Below are 20,022 nucleotides of genomic sequence, written 5' to 3' on the forward strand. Positions count from 1 at the left end.
TCTGAGTGACCTGGACAGTTGCCTAACTTCTCATTGTTCCAGGAAACTGAAGCAGCTGCTAATCTTCTTTGGTAGAGGGAACTTCCTCACTGGGAGTTCCTTACAACAATGAAGTCACAGGCTTGGCCATCTTCCTTTCTATTCTACTCCAAATGTAATTATTGTTTCCTCTGGAAGCATACACAAAAGGGCTCTGGAAATCAGCTCAGTCAATGAATGCTTGATGTCTTTGCCAAGTAGAGAGATATGGTGGACAAGAGCATCACCAACATATACATACACATATATGTATACATGATGACATGGAAGATTATGAAAGAAGAAAAAAGGCATTTATTAAATATTTATTATGGGCTAAGCATTAAGGAGACAAAGAGAAAATGTAATAAGGTCCTTGCTCTCAAGGAGCTTGCAGTCTAATGGGGGAGACAACATATAGACAGTTTTCCAACTACAAGAAGGAAAGGAACCATGGTCCTTGGGGGGCCAACAGCAAAGCAGATAGTAATGCCTACTCTTTCGGATAATTTCCACTGATAAAATCCTATTAATTTCATGTGTTCACCATTTAAAAGTGCCAAGAGCTTTGGTGATGAGAACTTTATTTTCTGGGTCTTTAATAAATGTGAGTGCAACACCTAAAGGAGTACTTGCAAGGCAATACCTCCACAGGAGTAGCTTGCCACAGGAGACATTCCAGTGATGCTGAAACTATTGCTATTCCCAAGGCTTCAACTTCTGGAATTTGGTCTTTTTTCCACTGGGGTCTGGGGGAGGATGACGGCGGTCAAGGTGGTTATGGCCTGGCTTGCCTGGCACATGCTGCCTCTTGTCTCTTTTTTAGGGTGCCTTGCTGCTCTAGCTGGTTTGACTTGCCTGTCCTATGGGTGGCAGTTGGTTGGGAGTTAGTGGGACTGGATAGCCCCTTATCCACAGAAGATACTTCAAGGGTTGGCATGGAAATATCATTAGCAATGCCACCATTTCCAGGCCACTGGAATTGGAGATGTGAATTTGTATGCAGCATTCTATATTTTTCAAAGCATTTCTATCCTATCATTTAACCCCAATAAAACAACAGAATATCATAGGCAGGATATAATACACATGAATATCTTTCTAGGAAGGGCAGTAAATGAGTTCTCTGGTAGGGTTCCAAGGAATAGTCAACAATCATTTATCAAATATTTATCATGTCCCAAGAACTGTACAAATGAGCAAAAGGGTTAAGGCAGGAGAAACGTGTGAAATGCCCACATGGCACATCCTGTGGTCCTCTAGCTTCTAGAAGCAGTGCAAGTACTTTCCTCTCTTGGCTGGATTAATTGGATACTTCTCTTTTAAGGCATTTTATCATCATCATAACCACAGTATTTTGTCCTGAGGGCAACAGTTACTGCTAGTTTCAAGAGACTTGAAAGTGGGGGAGGAACCAAGATGGTGGAGACCTGCCAGATCTCTATTAAATTACTCTCCAAACAACTTTGATATAATGTCTCAAAATAAGCAGCAGAACCCACAAAAGGATGATGTGAAATAATTTTTCAGTCAGAGATAACTTAAAAGGTTGGCACTGTGGTGGGTGTAGAGAATAGATCAACATGGAAAGGCAGGCCTTTACCTCAGCAAGCCCAAGCAGGCCTTGGCAGAAGCTGAATCATTAGCTTTCAGAGTTCTTACCCATAAACAGAAAGGGGATTGGACAGCTGGTCAGAAGGAGATTATAGGGGTCCCTTTGCTGGCTCTGTCTGTAGGACAGTGTTGCATTTCCTATACACAGATCCATTTTGCAGTCTGGGGTCCTAATCCCAGTCTAAGGAGAAAGACATACAAAAATCCCCTGAGGAAAAGAATTTCTTAAAAAAGTAGAATTGGTCAAGTGGAAAAGGAGATACTGAAGCTTGGGACAGTGCCTCTCTCATTCACAACAGGAACAGAGCCCACCTATAACAGCTTTTTAAGTTAAAAGACAAGAAAAATGCTGGAAAATGAGTAAAACAACAAAAAAGGAAAATTAACAAAAGTATTATATAGAAAACCTTCAAAGAAAAATATGAATTGGTCTCAAGGTCAAAAAGAATTAGTGGAGGAGCTCAAAAAGGATTTAAAAAATCAAATAAGAGAAGGTAAAAAATTAATTGGGGAAAGAAATGAGAGTGATGCAGGAAAATCATGGAAAAAAAGTAAAAAAGTAAAAAGCTTGGTAAAAGAGCCACAAAAAATACTGAAGAGAATAATACCTTAAAAACAGAATAAGCTAGTTCATAAAAGAGGCATAAAAATCCACTGAAGGGAATTTCTTAAAAAGAAGAATTGGCCAAATAGAAAAAAGGTATGTAAAAATTCACTGAAAAGAACTCTTTAAAGGTAGAGCTGGCCATATGGAAAAAGATGTACAAACATTCCCTTAGAAAAAGAATTTCTTAAAAAAAGTAAAATTGGTCAACTGGAAAAGAAGATAAAGAGCTCACTGAGGAAAATAATTCTTTAAAAGTTAGAATTGGACAAGTGGAAGCTAATGACTTCACGAGACCTCAAGAAACAATAAAACAAAAGAATAAAAAATAGAAATGTGATATATCTCATTGGAAAAACAATGGATAATAGACCCAGGAAAGATAATCTAAGAATAACTGGACTACTTGAAATCTATGATAAAAAAGAGCCTAGACATTATCTTTCAAGAAATTTTCAGGGAAAACTGCTCTGACATTCTAGACAGAGTAAAATAGAAATTAAAAGAATGCACTGATTACCTCCTGAAAGATCTCAAAATGAAAACTCCCAGCAATATTATAGCCAAATTCCAGAGCACCCATTTCAAAAAGAAAATTCTGCAAGCAGCCAAAAAGAAAAAATTCAAATATTGTGGAGTCACAGTCAGGATAACACAAGACTTAGCAGCTTCTACATTAAAGGATGAACCACATACTCAGTGAAACTACATATAATCATTCAAGAGAAAAATGGCATTGAATGAAATAGAGGAATTTCAAGTTTTCCTGATGAAAAGACCAGAGATGAATAGAAAGTATTTGACTCTCAAATACAAGACTCAAATGAAGCATTAATAGGTAAACAGGAAAGAGAAATCATAAGGGATTCAATAAGGTTACACTGTTTAGATGATATTTGTAATTCCTAAGAACTTTGTCATTATTAGGGCAGTTAGAAGGAGTATGTATAGAGGGAAAGCGTAGGAGCTGAATAAGATGGGATGACAGTTAAAAATAAAACAGAATGATAAAGGGGAATGCATCGTGAGAAGGGAAAAGGGAGAGGTAGAAAGAGGGAGAAATTATCAGATAAAAAAGCCAAGAAAGAACTTTTACAATGGAAGATGGGGGAAGTGAGAAAGGGAGCACCTGAACCTTACTGACATCAGAATTGGCTCAAAGAAAGAAGAACACCACCTACTCATTTGGGTATAGAAATCTATCTTACCCTGTACGGTAAGGAATAAGGTAAGGAAGGGAATAAAAGGAAAGGAAAATTGGGGGAGGTGGTTGTCAGAAGCAAAACACTTTTGAGGAGAGAAGATAAACAGGAGGAGAAGTAGCATGGTGGGTAATACACAGTAATCATAATGGTCAAAAATTTGTTTACAAATTTCTCTAATAAGGGCCTTACTTCTCAAATAAATGGAAAAGTCAAGTCAAATGTACACAAGTATTACCCAATTGATAAATGGTCAAAGAATATGAAAGACAGTTCTCAGACAAGGTAATTAAAGTTATTTATAGTTATATGAAAAATGCTCTAAATCACTATTAATTAGAGAAATGTAAATTAAAACAACTTTGAGGTACTACCTATTATATTGACTGTTATGACAGAAAAGGAAAATAATGAAGGGGCAGCTGGGTAGCTCAGTGGATTGAGAGCCAGGCCTAGAGACATGAGGTCCTAGGTTCGAATCTGGTCTTCGACACTTCTCAGCTGTGTGACCCTGGGCAAGTCCCCATTGCCTACCCTTACCACTCTTACACAGTATTGGCTCCAAGACAGAAGGTAAGGGTTATTTAAAAAAAAAAGAAAAGGAAATTGATGAAAGGTGGAGGGAAAATTGGAACACAAATACACTGTTTAGGGAGTTGTGAATAGATTCAGCCATTCTGGAGAGCAATTTGAATTTATGCTCCAAAGACTATAAAACCATACATACCCCTTGACCTAGTAATACCATGACTAGGTCTGTATCTGAAAGAGATAAAAGATAAGGTTCTATATGGAAAAATATAGCAGCTCTTTATGTGGTGGCAAAGACAAAGAAAGTGAAAGTATACCTTTCATTGGGCAATGGCTGAATAAGTTGTGGCATATGATTATAAAGGAATACCATTATGCTGTAAGAAATGACAAACGGGAGGATTTCAGAAAAACCTGGAGGGATTTACACAAACTGATGTAGAGTGAAGTAAGCAGAACTAGGAGAACACTATATACACTATTTTACCATGAACAACTATGAATAACTTAGTAGTTCTCAGCAATTCAATAATCTAAGACAAATCCCAAAGGACTCATGATGAAACTTCCCTTTTTTTCTGTTCAAATTTGCTTCCATAAAAGGATTAATAAGAAAAACTATTTTACATGGTTTCATATGTAAAATCCATACCAGATTGCTTACTGTCTCAGGAGGAGGGGAGGGAAGTGAAAAAAAAAAACACAAGTAAAAAAAACCTCAGTCTAACTAATGTTAAAACTTGTTTTTACATGTAACTGGGTAAAAAATAAAATATTTAAAAAAGAGACATGAAAGTCCATCATTTAAATGTCTGTATCTTAAGAAAGACTTCACCTGAGTCAGGACCTAAGGTAGTAGTAGGCTCTGAAAATGACAGCTGAAATGAACAGGTGAGCCTTTACATGTGGTAATTCATTACATCACATATTTTCATTTCTGTGCTCTAATTTAGGTACTTAGCAACAGAATTTAAAAGTAATTTGAAATGATGAATCATTGAATTCTGTTCCTTTTTTTCCAGCTTCTTCTCTTGACAGCATGGCAGCTGATTTAAAGGTAATTAAAAAGTCTTGCGGATGCTTTGTTTTTATATCACACTGATTTCCAAATATCAAAATAATCCTCTTTATCTCTCTTCTCTTCTCTTCTCCTTGCTAGTGATTTTAAAAAAATTCAGCCATTCCAATACTTTGATAACATCTGACAGCATATATAACATTCCATACCTATGAAGACAATTTAAAAAGTAACATGTCTAAAATGACATATTTTCAACCTTGATCTTTTGGTAACAGTTATGTTTCTTTAGTGAGTGTTTGAAGGGTCCCTCTCAGTCTTTTTACAACTCAACACTGTTTGCCTCATCTGTTTCAGAAGGGGAGAATCCTTGCCTGTACTAGCTATTCCATTGCCCTCCAGGGGCCTGACCCTTTCCACATGGCCTCCTACAACTCCCTACCTGTTGCCCATTTCCCTTTACCTCCCCCTGTCCATCCCCACTTCACACTCATCTGCGACTCCATTTAAGGCCGACTTAATGACTGGTAAGATCTAGAACCTCTATATTGTTCAAAGATCTAGCCTTACTGTGCATTCTCTGCTCTCAGGCTGGTCCATTTCTATCTCTGGCTCCCTAGGGATGATTATAACCTGAACTTATTACTCAATGACTACCGTACTCACCCTTCATGCTCTATCCATATCAATGATTTTGAACCCTCCAGTTCTCATTGCACAAAACTATTCTGTATCTGCAATTGCTTGGTTCCTATATCCATATCTCCCTGCAATATCCTACTTTAAAACTACCCACTCCTTTTACTATGCCCTCTTTAATAAATGCCTCCTCCATAGAGACCAATAGAATTTTAAACTTTTTTCCTTTCTCAACCCATACATCATCTTGGACTCACAGAGACCTAGCTCCTCCCTGGTGACATAGCTTATTTGGCCACCCCTTTTTGCATTGGTGGCACTTTCACTCATACCCTCTTTGGAAGGGGATTTGGAATTCTCCTTGCACTCTCTTGTCAGGTCCACATTACCAATGCTTAGTAACCTCTCTCCCTTTGAGGTTTAACTGATCCAAATTTATTACCCAACCAACATTCTGTAGTTGTTACCTACAATCTATAGGACACTCTTTTTCCTTTATGGATTTAGTGGCTTGCTCGTAGTCTTTCTCTTCTTCCCAATTCCCATACCCATACTAGGATTTTACAACATATTGATTCACCTTTAAGCACTCTATTTTCCCAGTTCCTCAATTTAACCCATTTCCTGTGACCTAGTTCTCTACTGCTCCTCAGCTACAAATAGAGATATGCTTAATTTTGACATACCCCCAATTGTTCCATTTTTGTGTTCATGAACTATGAAATTCTGTTCTGATCTTTCCACATTTCTTTCTGCCTGGTAATCCCCAACCCTGTTCTTCCCTGTGATTTCCAATCCTTCAACTCTCTTTTTCTCAGGCTCTCACCTGTGCACTGACCATTTGCTCTTCCCTTCCTCATATTGACACCTTAGTGAATCAGTTCAACTCTATCTGCTTTCTTTTCTCTAGTTCCTTACCCCCTTATCTATTATCCATCTTGCCTTGCCAAGCTCCAGCCTTTCAGGAAGCACAATTAGAGTTCTCTCACTGAAAGGGTTAAAAAAAGTCAATAGTTATTTATTAAGTACTTACTAATGATTTCTCAGTTACCAACTACATTGGGCTTTTTTTTCTGTCCTCATCTTTGCAGTCTTTGACACTGTTGTCCATTCTCTTCTTGAGACTTTCTTCTCCTTCAGCTTTCATGATACTTCTCTTCTGGTTCTCTTTTCCTGCTAAACCATGGATGTCCCTCATGATTTTATCCTTGGGCCCTTTTTAACTGCTATGGATTCAATCACCACCTCCATCTCTGGATCTAGACTTATCTGATTCTCAGGTCTATTTATCTAATTCCATCTTAGACTGGCTGAAGTGCTGATGAGACAAAGGAGCTCAGATTCTAATATCTATATCATAGCATCAGAATCCATGTATAGTTGAACAATTGAAGAAATCCCATTGTGGAAAAGGTCAGCATGGGAAAGTTGACCCCAGTTAATAAATGATTTTTGACCATAGATACCCATGAAGACCTTTTGATAGGGCATGGAAAGGAGGAGATTCTCACTGGCAAAGGGAATACCAATACTGATGAATTCACAGACCTCTGGAAGTGTTGAAAGGAAACAGGATCTTTCAATCCATCTAAGATTTTGCTCCATCATCTTAGATATGGATGCTGTTTTTTTACTTCTAGAGGTTACTATTATCTTTCTGATATGTTTTACATGATAATACATGTATAACCTAGATCAAATTGCTTGCCAGTTCTTGGAAGGGAGGCAGAGAGACAATTTGGGCCATATAACTTTGGAAAACTTATGTGGACATTTGTTATTACATGTAATTGGTAAAATAAAATATCTTTGCAAATACAAAACAAACAAAAACATCTTTTCATTTCTCTTCTTCTCTTCCACGCCCCCAGAGAAATGTATATACTCAGATTTCTTCTTTCTCCTGATTTTCTTGTTTTCCTTCAATTAAAAATATTAAGTAATAATGTATACTTTCTTACAGATTGAAAGGGATCAAGATGAATGGAATATTCGCAAGCATAAATTATTATCTACATATTCAGATAGATGTGGAAGTATCTTGTGTGGTTATAATAATCAAGGGGATTCCAGTTTTCATGAGACAAGTTCACATGCTGCTCGTTACAACCGACCACTTAGTCCACCTTTGCATTGGTACTCTCACCAAAACAGGTTTGCATTCTAGAATTATTATATCCCTATTGTTTGAGAGCACATCATTAGGAAACCAGAAAGAGCCCAGAAACAGTTAACTTTCTTAGGAATGTTTTGCTTATAATTATTGGGAAAGGGTAGATAATCATTCCTTTGAGGGCATATCATAAAGGCAGAACTTTTGCTTAATAGTGAATAATATAGCTAAGAACCTATTGTTCACAATAGGATAAGGAGGGGAAGGAAACCCTAATTCTGAATAAGGAATAAGGACTAGACTTGTGATCTTATTTGTATATGGCATTCCTAAATGAGGAAACTTCTATCAAAGTAGTTTGGTGCTTTTTCATAACTTAGTGTTAGAGAATTCTCTAGCAAGCTCTCAGGTTAAATAATTTGTTTAGGGTCCCATAGCTAATATGTATTACTAGAATGTATCACCCAGATCTTCATGGCTATTGCACATTGCCTTTATATGCTCATTTTATATATTCTTTAAATATATCATTATAGAATGATTTTCACTTGTTACAAACACTAAAAAATTCCGAAGAAGGTTTTATAGAGGCCTGGATATTGGGAATATTTGACTTCCTTTTCCAAGGGATGTTGCCATGGAATAGGACATCATAGGATAAGTAGGGTTTTTTTTAAAAGAAGAGTTAATATTTTGTCACAGGGTTCTTCATTTTCTTCTCTGGGCACTGCTAGTGATAAAGCTAGTGATAAAGCAGAAAGGAAAAATTCCACCTGTTGAAAAGAATATTGACAATCACAAAAGGTCCATCAAGTAGATAGTATCAGAACCCAAATGACACACATTCTAAAAGGTTGTAGTAAGTCTAGCATGGACAAGGAAAAATTGCATGTGCCGCTATTGAAGGAAGACACAAGAAGTTTTCTAGAAATTATAGAATTTGTTGATTTGGGATTAAAAATAGATTTGTAGAAATAAATCATTTAGACATAAAATCATCACGTTAAAACTAGCTTTTGTTTATTCTTTCTAATTTAGAGAAAATTAAGCATAAATATTATCAAGTAATGGTTATTCGTTTTTAACTTTAGAATATATGTAAGAAGAATGACAACAAAGTATGTTGATTAACAACATAAAAACTGCCCAACATGAAATGATTTGTCTATGGTCATATATCTCCCTAGTGACTATACACAAACTTGAGCCTGGGACCTATAATGCTAAATTGACATTTTAATTGCACCAAAATTGCTATTTGTTGAGAGAAAGGAAAAATTATTTCTTGCTAGGATGATGTGGAAAGGCTTAATGGAGGTGGGCATTTGAACTGGGTATTTTGCAAAATGGAGATTAGATTTTGCTAGGTGAAAAGGACCAAGAAGGAAAAAGGCAATGATATGAACAAAGGGGGAGAAGTAGAAAATTGGAATGTGCATATAGGAAATATGAATAATTGGAATTAATATTGAAAATGTAGAATTGAACCAGATTGTGTATCATGTTAAGGAGTCTGGATTTCTTTTGGCAGATCATGGGGAGCTATTGAAGATTTTTAAATTGGGTAGTAATATGGCTGGATTTTGTAAGATTCTTTTGGCAGCTGTATAGAAGATAGATGGGATCAAATTCAAGAAGGGAGACCATATAGGAGGACATTGTCCAAGAAGAAGGTGGTGTGGGGCATCTAGGTAGCAGAGTAGAGAGTCGGACCTGGAGTAATGGGGATTCTAATCCAATCTCAGACATTTCCTTGCTGTGTGACTCTGGGCAAGTCACTTAATCCTAATTATCTAGTCCTTACCTTTCTTCTGACTTAGAAGCAATACTTAGCATATATTCTAAGAGATAAGGTAAGAGTTAAAAAAAAAGAGCTAGTAATGAACAAAAATTTGCTTTTTATAAGCAAATTATTTAGAATTTTAGTGTTTTTAAAAACTTTCTAGTGAGCAGAAAGAAGTATATGGAAACAAGATCTAGCATGGAGCAAGAATTGATAAGACTTGGAAACTGATTGGATATGAGCAATCGTAATTGGGAGACATTTCAAATCCTAAGTGACTGAGATGATGGTGATGCTAACAACAGTATAGTAATTGAAATGTAGGTTAATTTAAGTGGATTTTAGTTTAAGTAGAGAAGATGATGTGTTCAGTTTTGAATATGTTAAGCTTGAGGTGCTAGTGGGAAATTCATATGAAAATATCTTGTCGATAGTTTGAGATATGGTACTAGAATTCAGCAGAAAGATTAGAAATGGATTCATAAATTTGAGGAAGGAATGAAAGGTACTCACAGGCAAAGCCTTGGTGGATACCTTCACGCAGAGGGTAGGGGATAGATGATATAGCAAAGGAGAGAGAGAAGGAGTAGCAAAAGGACAGGAAGAAAACTTAGAGTGTGCCATAGTGGTCAAGGGAGGAAAGAATAGTTTGTGAAGGAATAGCTTAATAGAGTCAACATTTGCAAAGTGGCTATTTAGACTCAGGGATGCAGTTTCTGACCCTGGAATGGAACAAAGTTCTGAGGAGTTAAACTGCAGTTTCAGTTTTATCGGCCTCACATCTAACCTACTGACTTTTCACTAAAGCAGGAAAATAATAAATTATTTAAATGCTTTTACTGCTAGCATAAATTCTTTAGGTTTCGGTCTATAATATTAACTGTGATTTCTATTATATGGAAAATAATTTTGATTTTGGGGAAGTAGGTTATACTTGGTCATGCTTTAGAGTTTTGGGTTCCCATCTTACTCTCAATTTTATTTATTGGCTGAAATTAAGATGTCTAGAATTCTTGTTAAGGATAGATTGGGTTTGTCACATGTCTCTGAGGAAGGATGTGTAGCTCTTTGATGGAAAGGCTCTGGAATTTGACAGTTTAATCTATTTGACAGATCATGCTGCAGCCCTCGCTTCACTTGGGAGAAGATTCATGACAGGGTACGGGATCTTCTGACCTCTCGAAAAGCCCGACAACGACTCTACCTGGTCAGTTAAAACTAGAGAGTTGTTGGCAAAAGAACAATGGACTTTTCTGAGATAACTGACTCTCTTCTTGTGATCAAAGGTCCCTGTGTTTATTTCATTTTCATCTTCTTTGTTGTTGCCTTTTTAAAACATTACAGTCTTTTTGAAATGACTTTTCTTTCACAATGCCAAATTGTTTCCCAAAACAGTAGAATTAATTCATAATTTCACTCAGAGTATCTACTAATATCCTTTTCTTCCTGTTGTCTATCCATTGTTGATCATTTTTATATTTTATTGTCTTTGCCCATTTGATGGATGTGAAGCGAAGTTTCCAAGTTGTTATAATTTGTATTTTTCTTGACCTTATTTATTGGGATATTTTTCATGTGGCTGTTGATCATTTGCATTTCTTCTTCTGATAATTACTCACTATGTGTGTGACCATGAATAAACCAATTCAGTGTTTTCATTTATAAATTGAGGCAGTTGGAATCAATGGATTGTAAGGTCCCTTCTAACTCTATGATCTTATGAAACTGTTAGTACTCCTTGACTAGTTAACTCTTGATTATTGAGTCATGCTTGGTTTTATAGTTTTGTGTCAGTCAACCCTGTATTTATTTTCTAGTACATTAAAGTCTTTTCACTAAGATTGATATAGAATTGTACTTTGCCTACTTGGCCCATGACCCCTTCTTTCAAGGACCAAAACCCACAGTTTGACGTGCAACAGATTTGTGTTTGCCATCTCTAATGGGGCACAATTGGGGAAAGCAAGCATGGGAGAAAAGAGAATTCTTAGACTTAAATTCATTAGACTTCAATTCATCTTTTGCCACTTGCCACTTGATTTACTATAAGATGATGTAACTCAGAGACAGAAATTTCTGATATTCTTTGTCTTTTGCACAGTAACTATCCAAATGACCTTCCACAATGCAAGTAATTGAGTTATTGATGGCAGTTAATATACAGCCCCATCATATAGAACTATGTAGTTAAATTTATCTTCTGACTTTTGCACTTGCTTATTCATCTTAGAAGTGTTATCTAATGAAAATTTTTATTGAACTTAGTCAATTGATGGATCCATGATTTCATTGATGTAGGCACTCCTTATACCTACTTATATAGGATAAATTTCTTCATATCTTCTCATCCTGTGCAATTGTTTTCCATGTTTTTTTTTCTACAAATCCTTTGCAAAGCATTTTGACACTGGAGTTCTACCCCTGTTTTTCTTTTCACTATTTTAGGGGTAGGGTGTGCCAATTACTCAAGCTGTCTAGCTATTTTTTTTAATTTTTGCTTCTTGACTTGTCTGCTTCCTTTTCTGGTTATATGTCTTTGATGTCTCTTTCATGTATTTTTCATGTATTTCATTACTGGTAATAGGCCTTCTTAAGCTCAACATATCTTTTCCGTTGCCTTTTGGATAATTTGTAATTGTGAATTTTCTCAGATCATGATGTCCTCAGATTCACAGCCATATGGCATCATTGAGAGAATGCTGATCTTAAAAAAGTAAGCCTTTGTGGCAATACAGTGTTAAGATTAACTGAAAGGACATCATAGTCTTCCAAATGCAATGCAGCCTAATTTTGACTTGCTGTACAATTTTAGGTCTAGCTCATTGTCTAGTCACAGTACCTATCTAAGGGATAAATACCAATGGACATATTTAATGGATGGCCTGTCATAATCTGGGCAATATAGATTTCTTTTATACTTTTGTTTTTCTTATGTGGATATTTAGACTGCTCTGATTTGTAATACTATGCATTTCACTGAGTAAGTTTTCTATGCTCTAGAGTTCAATGTAATTAATACATTGTCATCTATGTTTAAGAACTGTTGGAGAATTTTGCCATTTGCAGGGAATTCTTCTTTTGTTTTGACTTCAGGCAGTACATCTTCTGTGACACTAACAAAAATCTAGAGTGAATGTGTATTCTGTTTTTTAATGTCACTGCTCAGCAAATCTTTGAACAAAGTTATTTTCATATTTGCACTTATAATAAACTTCTTTATGATTTTAAGTAAATGACTGAGATATTAAGGCTGCATTTTTTTCTAGTGAGAGAAATGCATTTAAGAAAACCATTCAACAGTGAACAATGGTTTTACATATGTAAATATATATAATGTATATGTATGCATTATAGTTAATGAAATAATATTTTAAAAACTGTGCTTATACAAAATAGGAAAAGTACTTTACTCCTATCATTAGAGATGTTGGAATTCATATCCCTCAATATTAATATTCTTTTATATGTACCTGCCCTCTATTCTTGCCCTCCATCATTTTCATTTTTTTTCATTTTTTCTTTGCTCAGAAAAACTCTTTGTAAGATTTTTTTTATGATCATGTTATCTTGAGTCACTTTCTCTTATCTGCTTGCTGCATATTGTGTTCCTTTCCTTCTTCTTAGTCATAGGCTTCCATTAAGTTGTCTCTCTGGTGTTGCTTCTTAGATACTTTAAGGCACCTATATACACTTCTCCGATTGGCTGGAAGAAGTTCATCTGGTAACTCCCAGTCTCTCACAAATGCTTCAACTTCTTAGTGACTGGATCCTGGGTCCTAGAGTTAGATGATTGGATCTAGAGTTGGAATAACAACAACTCACATCTATGCAAAAGCTTTAAAGTTTACAAATTCTATCCTTCTCAACACTTCTTGATGTAGGTAGTATAAATTTTATAGTTGAGGAAACTCAGGATTAGAGAGAATAGATGACTTGTCCAAGGTTAATATGGGTGAGAGGTGGTACCTGAACCCACATCTTTTCTGCCTTTAAATTTAATATTCTGACCACTATATCAAAGTGGAAAGAGACCTTAACACCATCTAGTTTTACACATAAAGAGACTGATGCTCAATAAGAGACACCCCACATCTATGATAGGGCAATATTTTATTTCTTTTCTGTAAAGGTAATGTGGTTTTTTTTTGGTTTTATTTTGTTTTGTACGAACCAGCTATCTTGATAATACCTACATGAATGAATGATATAGCTAACCAGCTCCTGTTTCTTTTGCAGGGAGTAACTGACCCTGAAGTTGATGAAATCCTTGGAAGAAGAGACCCCTTTTTGAGGCACTCTCCACTACACGAACCTTTTGAGTACAAATACTACTAAGTAATTGTCACTTGTATAGGTAATTAGCTTAAATGATCCTTTTTATTCTTCAATTTACTGGTTTAATGTTGATTGCCTAATATTAAAGCAAAACTTATACATTTATAAGGCCTGCTTATAGGGAGAAATTAGAGATGAAATGAGGATGGTGACTTTTTTGTGGTATGTTCTTCCTCCTTTGGATGTTTTCAAGCAGAGTCTGAAGGACCACTTTTACAAGATGTTAAAGTGAGGTTTCCTTTAGTCTGCTGAAATGCCTTTCAGACCCCAGATTCTGTGAATTGTGAGATTATTATGGTGGTAGCAGCTGTATTGCTAACTTCTGTGCTGAACCAGCCAGCTACTGTTAGTTGCCACAGCAGCAGGCCTTGGTGCTGGCCTTGGTTCTGACTGCTCCTAAAATATTGCCAATGATAGCCCAACTTCTACAAAGTCAAGGTCATGGTCGCCTTTGCTATGCTACTCTTCTAGTCTTTTTTTCTTTTAAACCCTTATACTATGTATTGGTCCCAAGTCAGCTAAGGGCTAGGCAACAGAGGTTAAATGACTTGCTCAAGGTCACATAGATAAGAAGTGTCTGAGGCCAAATATGAACCCAGGATTTCCCATATGCAGGCCTGGCTCTCTATCCAGAGTCACCTACTTTCTCCTTCAATGAGAAAACCATCATTTTAGGAATTTCATTCAATTCATTGCATATCTATTAATATGTTCTCTGCTGGTACTGGGGATACAGAGATACAATACACAGTCCCTACTCTCAAGGAGATTATAATCAAATAGGCAAAGACAAATTCATAAATAACTACTATATAAGTTCTAATTGTTGTTCAGAGTAGTATCAGAGATAGCAAGGGTTTGGTTCTTATGGCTTTGGGGTGGGGAAACAGGGAAGAATTAATGGAGCAGATTATTGGAAAAGAAACATTTCAGCAGGTGGATTTGTCAGGGAAGACTATTCCATGCATAAGGGTAGGAATTCCGAAGGCACAAAAGTAGGAAAATGTAGGACAAGATTAGGTCTAGGGCAGATGGTCTGGTTTTATTGGAGTATGATATAACATGCTTGAAGGAGAGTATAGGAAAAGAAGTCTAAGATCAAATCATGAAGGATTTTCAGGGCCTGGTTAAAGAGTTTATACTTTTTTTTGGGTAAAAAATGAGGATCTCCTGAAGGTTTTGGAACAGAGCATGGATATCATTGGTCATACATTTTAGGAATACTAATTTGACAGTGATACGAAAATTGTATTGGGAAGGACAGACAGGAGACCAAGAGACAAGGAGACCAATGAAGAAGATACTTTAGTACTCCAGGTAAGAGGTAAGAACTAGAAATCGATTCTTTTATGCTGGCATCTAGGTAGCTAGATAGAGAGCTGGGCCTGGAGTCAGGAAAACTTCAGTTCAACTCCAACTTCAGAAACTTACTATTTGTGTGGCCTTGGGCAAAATACTTAACTTTTGTCTGCCTCAGGACATTTCCACTGGAAAATGGAGATGAAAACAATAGCACCTACCTGAAAGGTTTGCTGTGAGCACAAATGAGATCGTATTTGTGAAGTGACTAGCACAGTGCTTGGCACATAGTAGATACTATTATAAATTCTTGTTCCTCTTCTCCATCTTCCTCCTCTTCTCTCCCCAGTGCTATGTTATTATACTACTGGATAAGAGTAGTGTTAATAATATCCTTCAAGTTGAGGGGAAAAATAACTTCAGTGAAATCTCCTTTTGGGTAAAATTTGTTCAGGAGTTTATTGAGCTCTTAATTCATCTTGACAATAACTTGTACTACAAAATTAGGCAGAAGATCACTCCAATCCCAGTTCTGCCATTTGTTGCCTGTATGACCTTGGGAAAATTACTCAACATCTCTAGTCCTCTTCTTCTTCACCTATAATGTGATGAGATGACCTCTAAGGTGAAATAACATCAACAAACATTTAGTAAGCACCTATTATATGCCAGGTACTATGCTATGCACTGGGGATACAGAAAAAGGCAAAGCTATCTCTTTTCTAAGGAGCTCCCATTCTAAAGAGGGAGACAACATGCAGATGACATCGTATAGACAAGCTCTATGTAGGATAATTGGATAGACTGAGAAGAAAGGCACCAGAATTTATAGAGACAAAGAAAGTCTTCTTGTAGAAGGGAGGATTTCGGCTGAGACTTGAAAGGATCCAGGGAAACTAGGGCGGAGATTTGAAGGGAGAGCATTCTAGGCATGGGGAATAGCCATAGATTAGAGCTTAGAAAGATGAGAGTGAGGGCCACTCGCAACCATCCTAGACTCTAATTTTGAAAACACTGTGCCAGATGCCTATTCCAACTAGAGAGACCTCAAAGAAAAATTTAATCAGTCCCTTCTTTTTACAAATGAGGAAACTGAGGCCCAAAGAAGTTAAATAAGCTTCCCAAGGGCACACAGCTAGTAAGGTCACCAGTTATGTTCAACATATGGTTCAGGGTTGCTCCTCTGTCAACATTAAATTGTTGTAATAGTTTTAATGTATTTTAAATAATAGAATAAAGCCTGATGACTGTGATGGTGATATGGAAGAGATAAAAGCAGTGCCTTCTATGTAATTCTGTCTAGCTCTAGTGTCATTCATGCTTCAAGGCACAGTTAACTTCCTCATTTACTGTATAAGGCACATGGCGTCCATCAGTTTGGTGCATAGAGACAGCAAGATAGTTCTATGTTCTGCAGCTTTCCTGATGAGAATGTTCCACTTGAAAGATTAAAGGACAAATGCTGGGTCACTAAATCTTTGGTTTCAAAAATAACCATCCAGGGATTTATTAGGTAGTTATCTAGAACATATCTTATAATTACCAAGTTAAGTAGCTAGGACTTGCCAAATTACACCATATATCAAGTAATAGTGGCCTGCTGTTATAACCCATGAAGTTGGCACATAATACTCTGCTTGATGTATACCTAATCAGGGAGTGGGGATGGAGAGGAAGAGTTTGCCTTATGGTGCCTTGTCACACTTTAGAAAAAATTAGATAAAATAATAAGGGATTACCTCAAAATCCTAGCTCTTAAAAATTGATATTCTAATAATTAGTAAAGAGTGCCTTGAACATATTAAGTGCTTAGTGTTTGTTGAATGAATCTGAATTGGAGTCATCAGCCAAATTGAAGTTTATTGGTAGAGAAGGAAAAGCAAACATACCAGGAGAAGGTAGGATGAGAGTGTATAGACCCCTTGCTTATTTGCTCTTGAAAAATACAGGACAGGACAAGACCCTGGAAGAATTTCTTTTCTTTCTTTATAGAAAGATTTATTTTTTTGTTACATTAAAATTCCTAGATGTCTACCTCCCTTCCCTTCCTTGCACCAGAGAAGGCATCATCTGACAAATTTTATACACACACACATACACACACACACACAAGCAAGTGACAGTGATCAAAATTGAGGAAAGAATCAAAAAATTAGAGCAAGAAAAGGAATTTTTTTCTTTCCATTTATTAATCATCCCACCACTTCATTAAAGCATTTGGTTATTAATTCCATAGAAACAACTGAACCAGGTATTGTTTCCCATAAAGAAAACAATGGAAGACAAGAGTATCCCTCATATGCAAGAGATATTGAATTCAGTTTAATTAAATTCCACTTTTTTCCTTGTGAAGATACCCTAAAACTTTCTTCTTATGTCCCTTTATGACATGGATGTGACCCTGGGTTCTTGAGGAATATGCCAGCAGAATGCTAACTTTGATCACACCAAGTCAGAAAGGCTTGTGTTAGGACTCATCAATATTCTGTCTGTCCTTTTTCCTAGAAGCCTTGTGACTCTATGTGCTTGTCAGCCAAAGGCTAGCCTAGCTAAATGAGAAGAGGGTACAGGGAGAAGAATTTTTTTTTAAACCTTTGCCAATACACAGTACTATTTATTGGTTCCAATGCAGAAGAGTAGCAAGGGCTAGGCAATGGGGGTCAAGTGACTTGCCCAGAGTCACACAGCTTGGCAGAATTTATTTATTTATTTGTTTGTTTTGAGGGGATGAGGAACACAACTATGTCTTGGGCATAGTCAGGGAATATGTTTGGCATCTGTAGAGGGAATGCTCACAATTAGTGACTTCAAGGATCTCTGAAGCTTTGCAGTAAGGATGTAAATATTCTGTTGTCTTAGTAATTTTTCTGTTTTTTTTTTACTCCTCACAGGATTCTGTATTATGGTGTTCCTAATTTTACAATGAGAGCAATCAGGGGAAGTTTGAAGAACTCATTTAAAGTAACAGTACATGCACTCATTTAGAGCTGAACAGCCTTTCATGTTATCTCTAAGAAGCCATCTTGTTCTGTCTCTTTCTCTTTGAATGAAATCCTGTACTGTGTATTTTTACCAGGTAAGAGTTATTGATTAAAGTGACTGGAGTTTGGGGCTCACATTTTCAGTGTCAAATTAGATATTTTATTTTATTTTTGTGAGGAACAATGAAACAAGAACTAAGCGTGATAATGTGGTGGGATAGACCTCGGCATTGGGAAAAAGAGCTTTTTTGAATAAAGTGGTCAGACTGGTTAAGACCCCAGTCCAGGTGTACCTCTCTTTAGGTAACAGATATATTTTTTCCAAATGGCAATCAAAGTCAGTGCCTCATAGCAGAAAGAACCCAAGACTTGGAACCAGGAGCTACAAGTTCCCTCCAGCCTTGACACAGGCTATGAAACCATGTGCAAGTAGCCACCATTTTGAGCCTTAGCTTCCTCCTCTTTATAAGGGGAATAAAAAGATCTGTACTATGTTTCACAGAATTATGAGAAGGCATTTGGTTCACGTAGAAGTACTACATGCATGGGCCTTTGTCAATATCCTTATACTCACTTCCCAGATAAGGAAACTGAGGTTTAAATGAAGTGACTGGCTCATGGTCTTGGAAGCTGAAATCTGATTTAGGTGGGGATGTAGAGCTAGAAGGGAGGTTGGGGATCATATAATGAGACCCCCCCCCTCACTTGACAGAGAAGTAAATTGGGAGGCACTGACTTTGTGCCACCTACCTCACAGGGTTGTTGTGGGGAAAGTACTTTGTGAACCTTAAAACAATATGTAAATATGAATGAATAATAATAACAGTAGTAGTGGTTTGGATTTGCATTATGCTTAAAGGGAGGTACACCTGTATCAAAATGGAAAAACTGCAAGAATTCCAGAAGTTCATCGTAACTATAAGAGTCCGATTATTTCTTTGAAATCCTTCATGATGTGTTTATAAAATGAGGGAAAACAATTCCGTTTTCTGTATGAGAGTCTAAGCTGAGACAGATGGTTGCCCCCCTCTGAAATTGGTCAGATATTTAAGTATTTTTCCACATGAGCAGTTGCAAGTTCTTCAGAGCAGAGTTTTCAGAGTGGTTGGGGCATCCTTTCCTGAATGCCATTCAGTAGCTGGGAGGTGATACATAGGTGTGCATGTGTGCTTGTGTGAAGGGAAACCATGTTCTTCACCTCCATCCATGATACATGGAGCTCCCTCCTAGCAATTTCATTGATTGAGCAGCAAATCCCTTTTCCCATCAATGGATCTGCACTTAATGAAGTAAATTAGGAAAATGCTCCCCTTCCAATCTCTCCCCCAAGACCCATTGCTCTTCTCCCTGAAACTTAGCATCAAAATAAGGCGACATTTATTTGGTTAGCTAGTCCTTTAGAGTTTGCAAATGCCTTTATATCCATTTCCCCACAGCAATCCAGTGAGTTATGGGGGAGAGGGGAACATTTGATATTAAGATACCTCATTTTACAGATGAGCAAACTGAATCTCAGAGAAGTTAATTTCATAGAATCACAGGATTATAGATTCAAAGCTGAAAAAGGACCACAGAAGCCATCAAGTGCAGCTCCTTATTTTATAGAATAGGAAACCAAGTCTCAGCAAAACTGAATAATTTGCCCAAGGCCATCCAGCTAGTGAGTGATGGATTTGAAATTCAAACCACATCTTTCCTGAATCCAAGAATCCATTTTTTTTACTACACTGTACTACTCATTCTTTACTAGTCTAGATTAAATTACTAGAATAAAGTTTATTTTTACATTCTTTAAAAGTCCTCTAATTCATTTGGGTTTCAATTTATTAATTTGCAATTATCCTCCAAATATGGTTGAAATGGAAAATAATGTGTAAAGTAAGAG

The 20,022-nt window shown here is 36.7% G+C and overlaps 1 protein-coding gene across 1 annotated transcript in view; it reads left to right on the forward strand.

Moving 5' to 3' along the window:
• SPATA6L (spermatogenesis associated 6 like) overlaps window positions 1–13,857 on the forward strand; it is a 92,930-nt gene extending 79,073 nt beyond the window's left edge. Inside the window, exons 9-12 of the mRNA XM_044657041.1 lie at window positions 4,992–5,026; window positions 7,590–7,780; window positions 10,636–10,729; window positions 13,759–13,857. Coding sequence (XP_044512976.1) covers window positions 4,992–5,026; window positions 7,590–7,780; window positions 10,636–10,729; window positions 13,759–13,857 — 419 coding nt within the window. The remainder of the gene's footprint in view (window positions 1–4,991; window positions 5,027–7,589; window positions 7,781–10,635; window positions 10,730–13,758) is intronic.
• The last annotated feature ends 6,165 nt before the right edge of the window (window positions 13,858–20,022 follow it).

This window comes from Gracilinanus agilis, chromosome 1 (genome assembly GCF_016433145.1).
Source record: "Gracilinanus agilis isolate LMUSP501 chromosome 1, AgileGrace, whole genome shotgun sequence".
In the NCBI taxonomy this organism is placed as follows: domain Eukaryota; kingdom Metazoa; phylum Chordata; class Mammalia; order Didelphimorphia; family Didelphidae; genus Gracilinanus; species Gracilinanus agilis.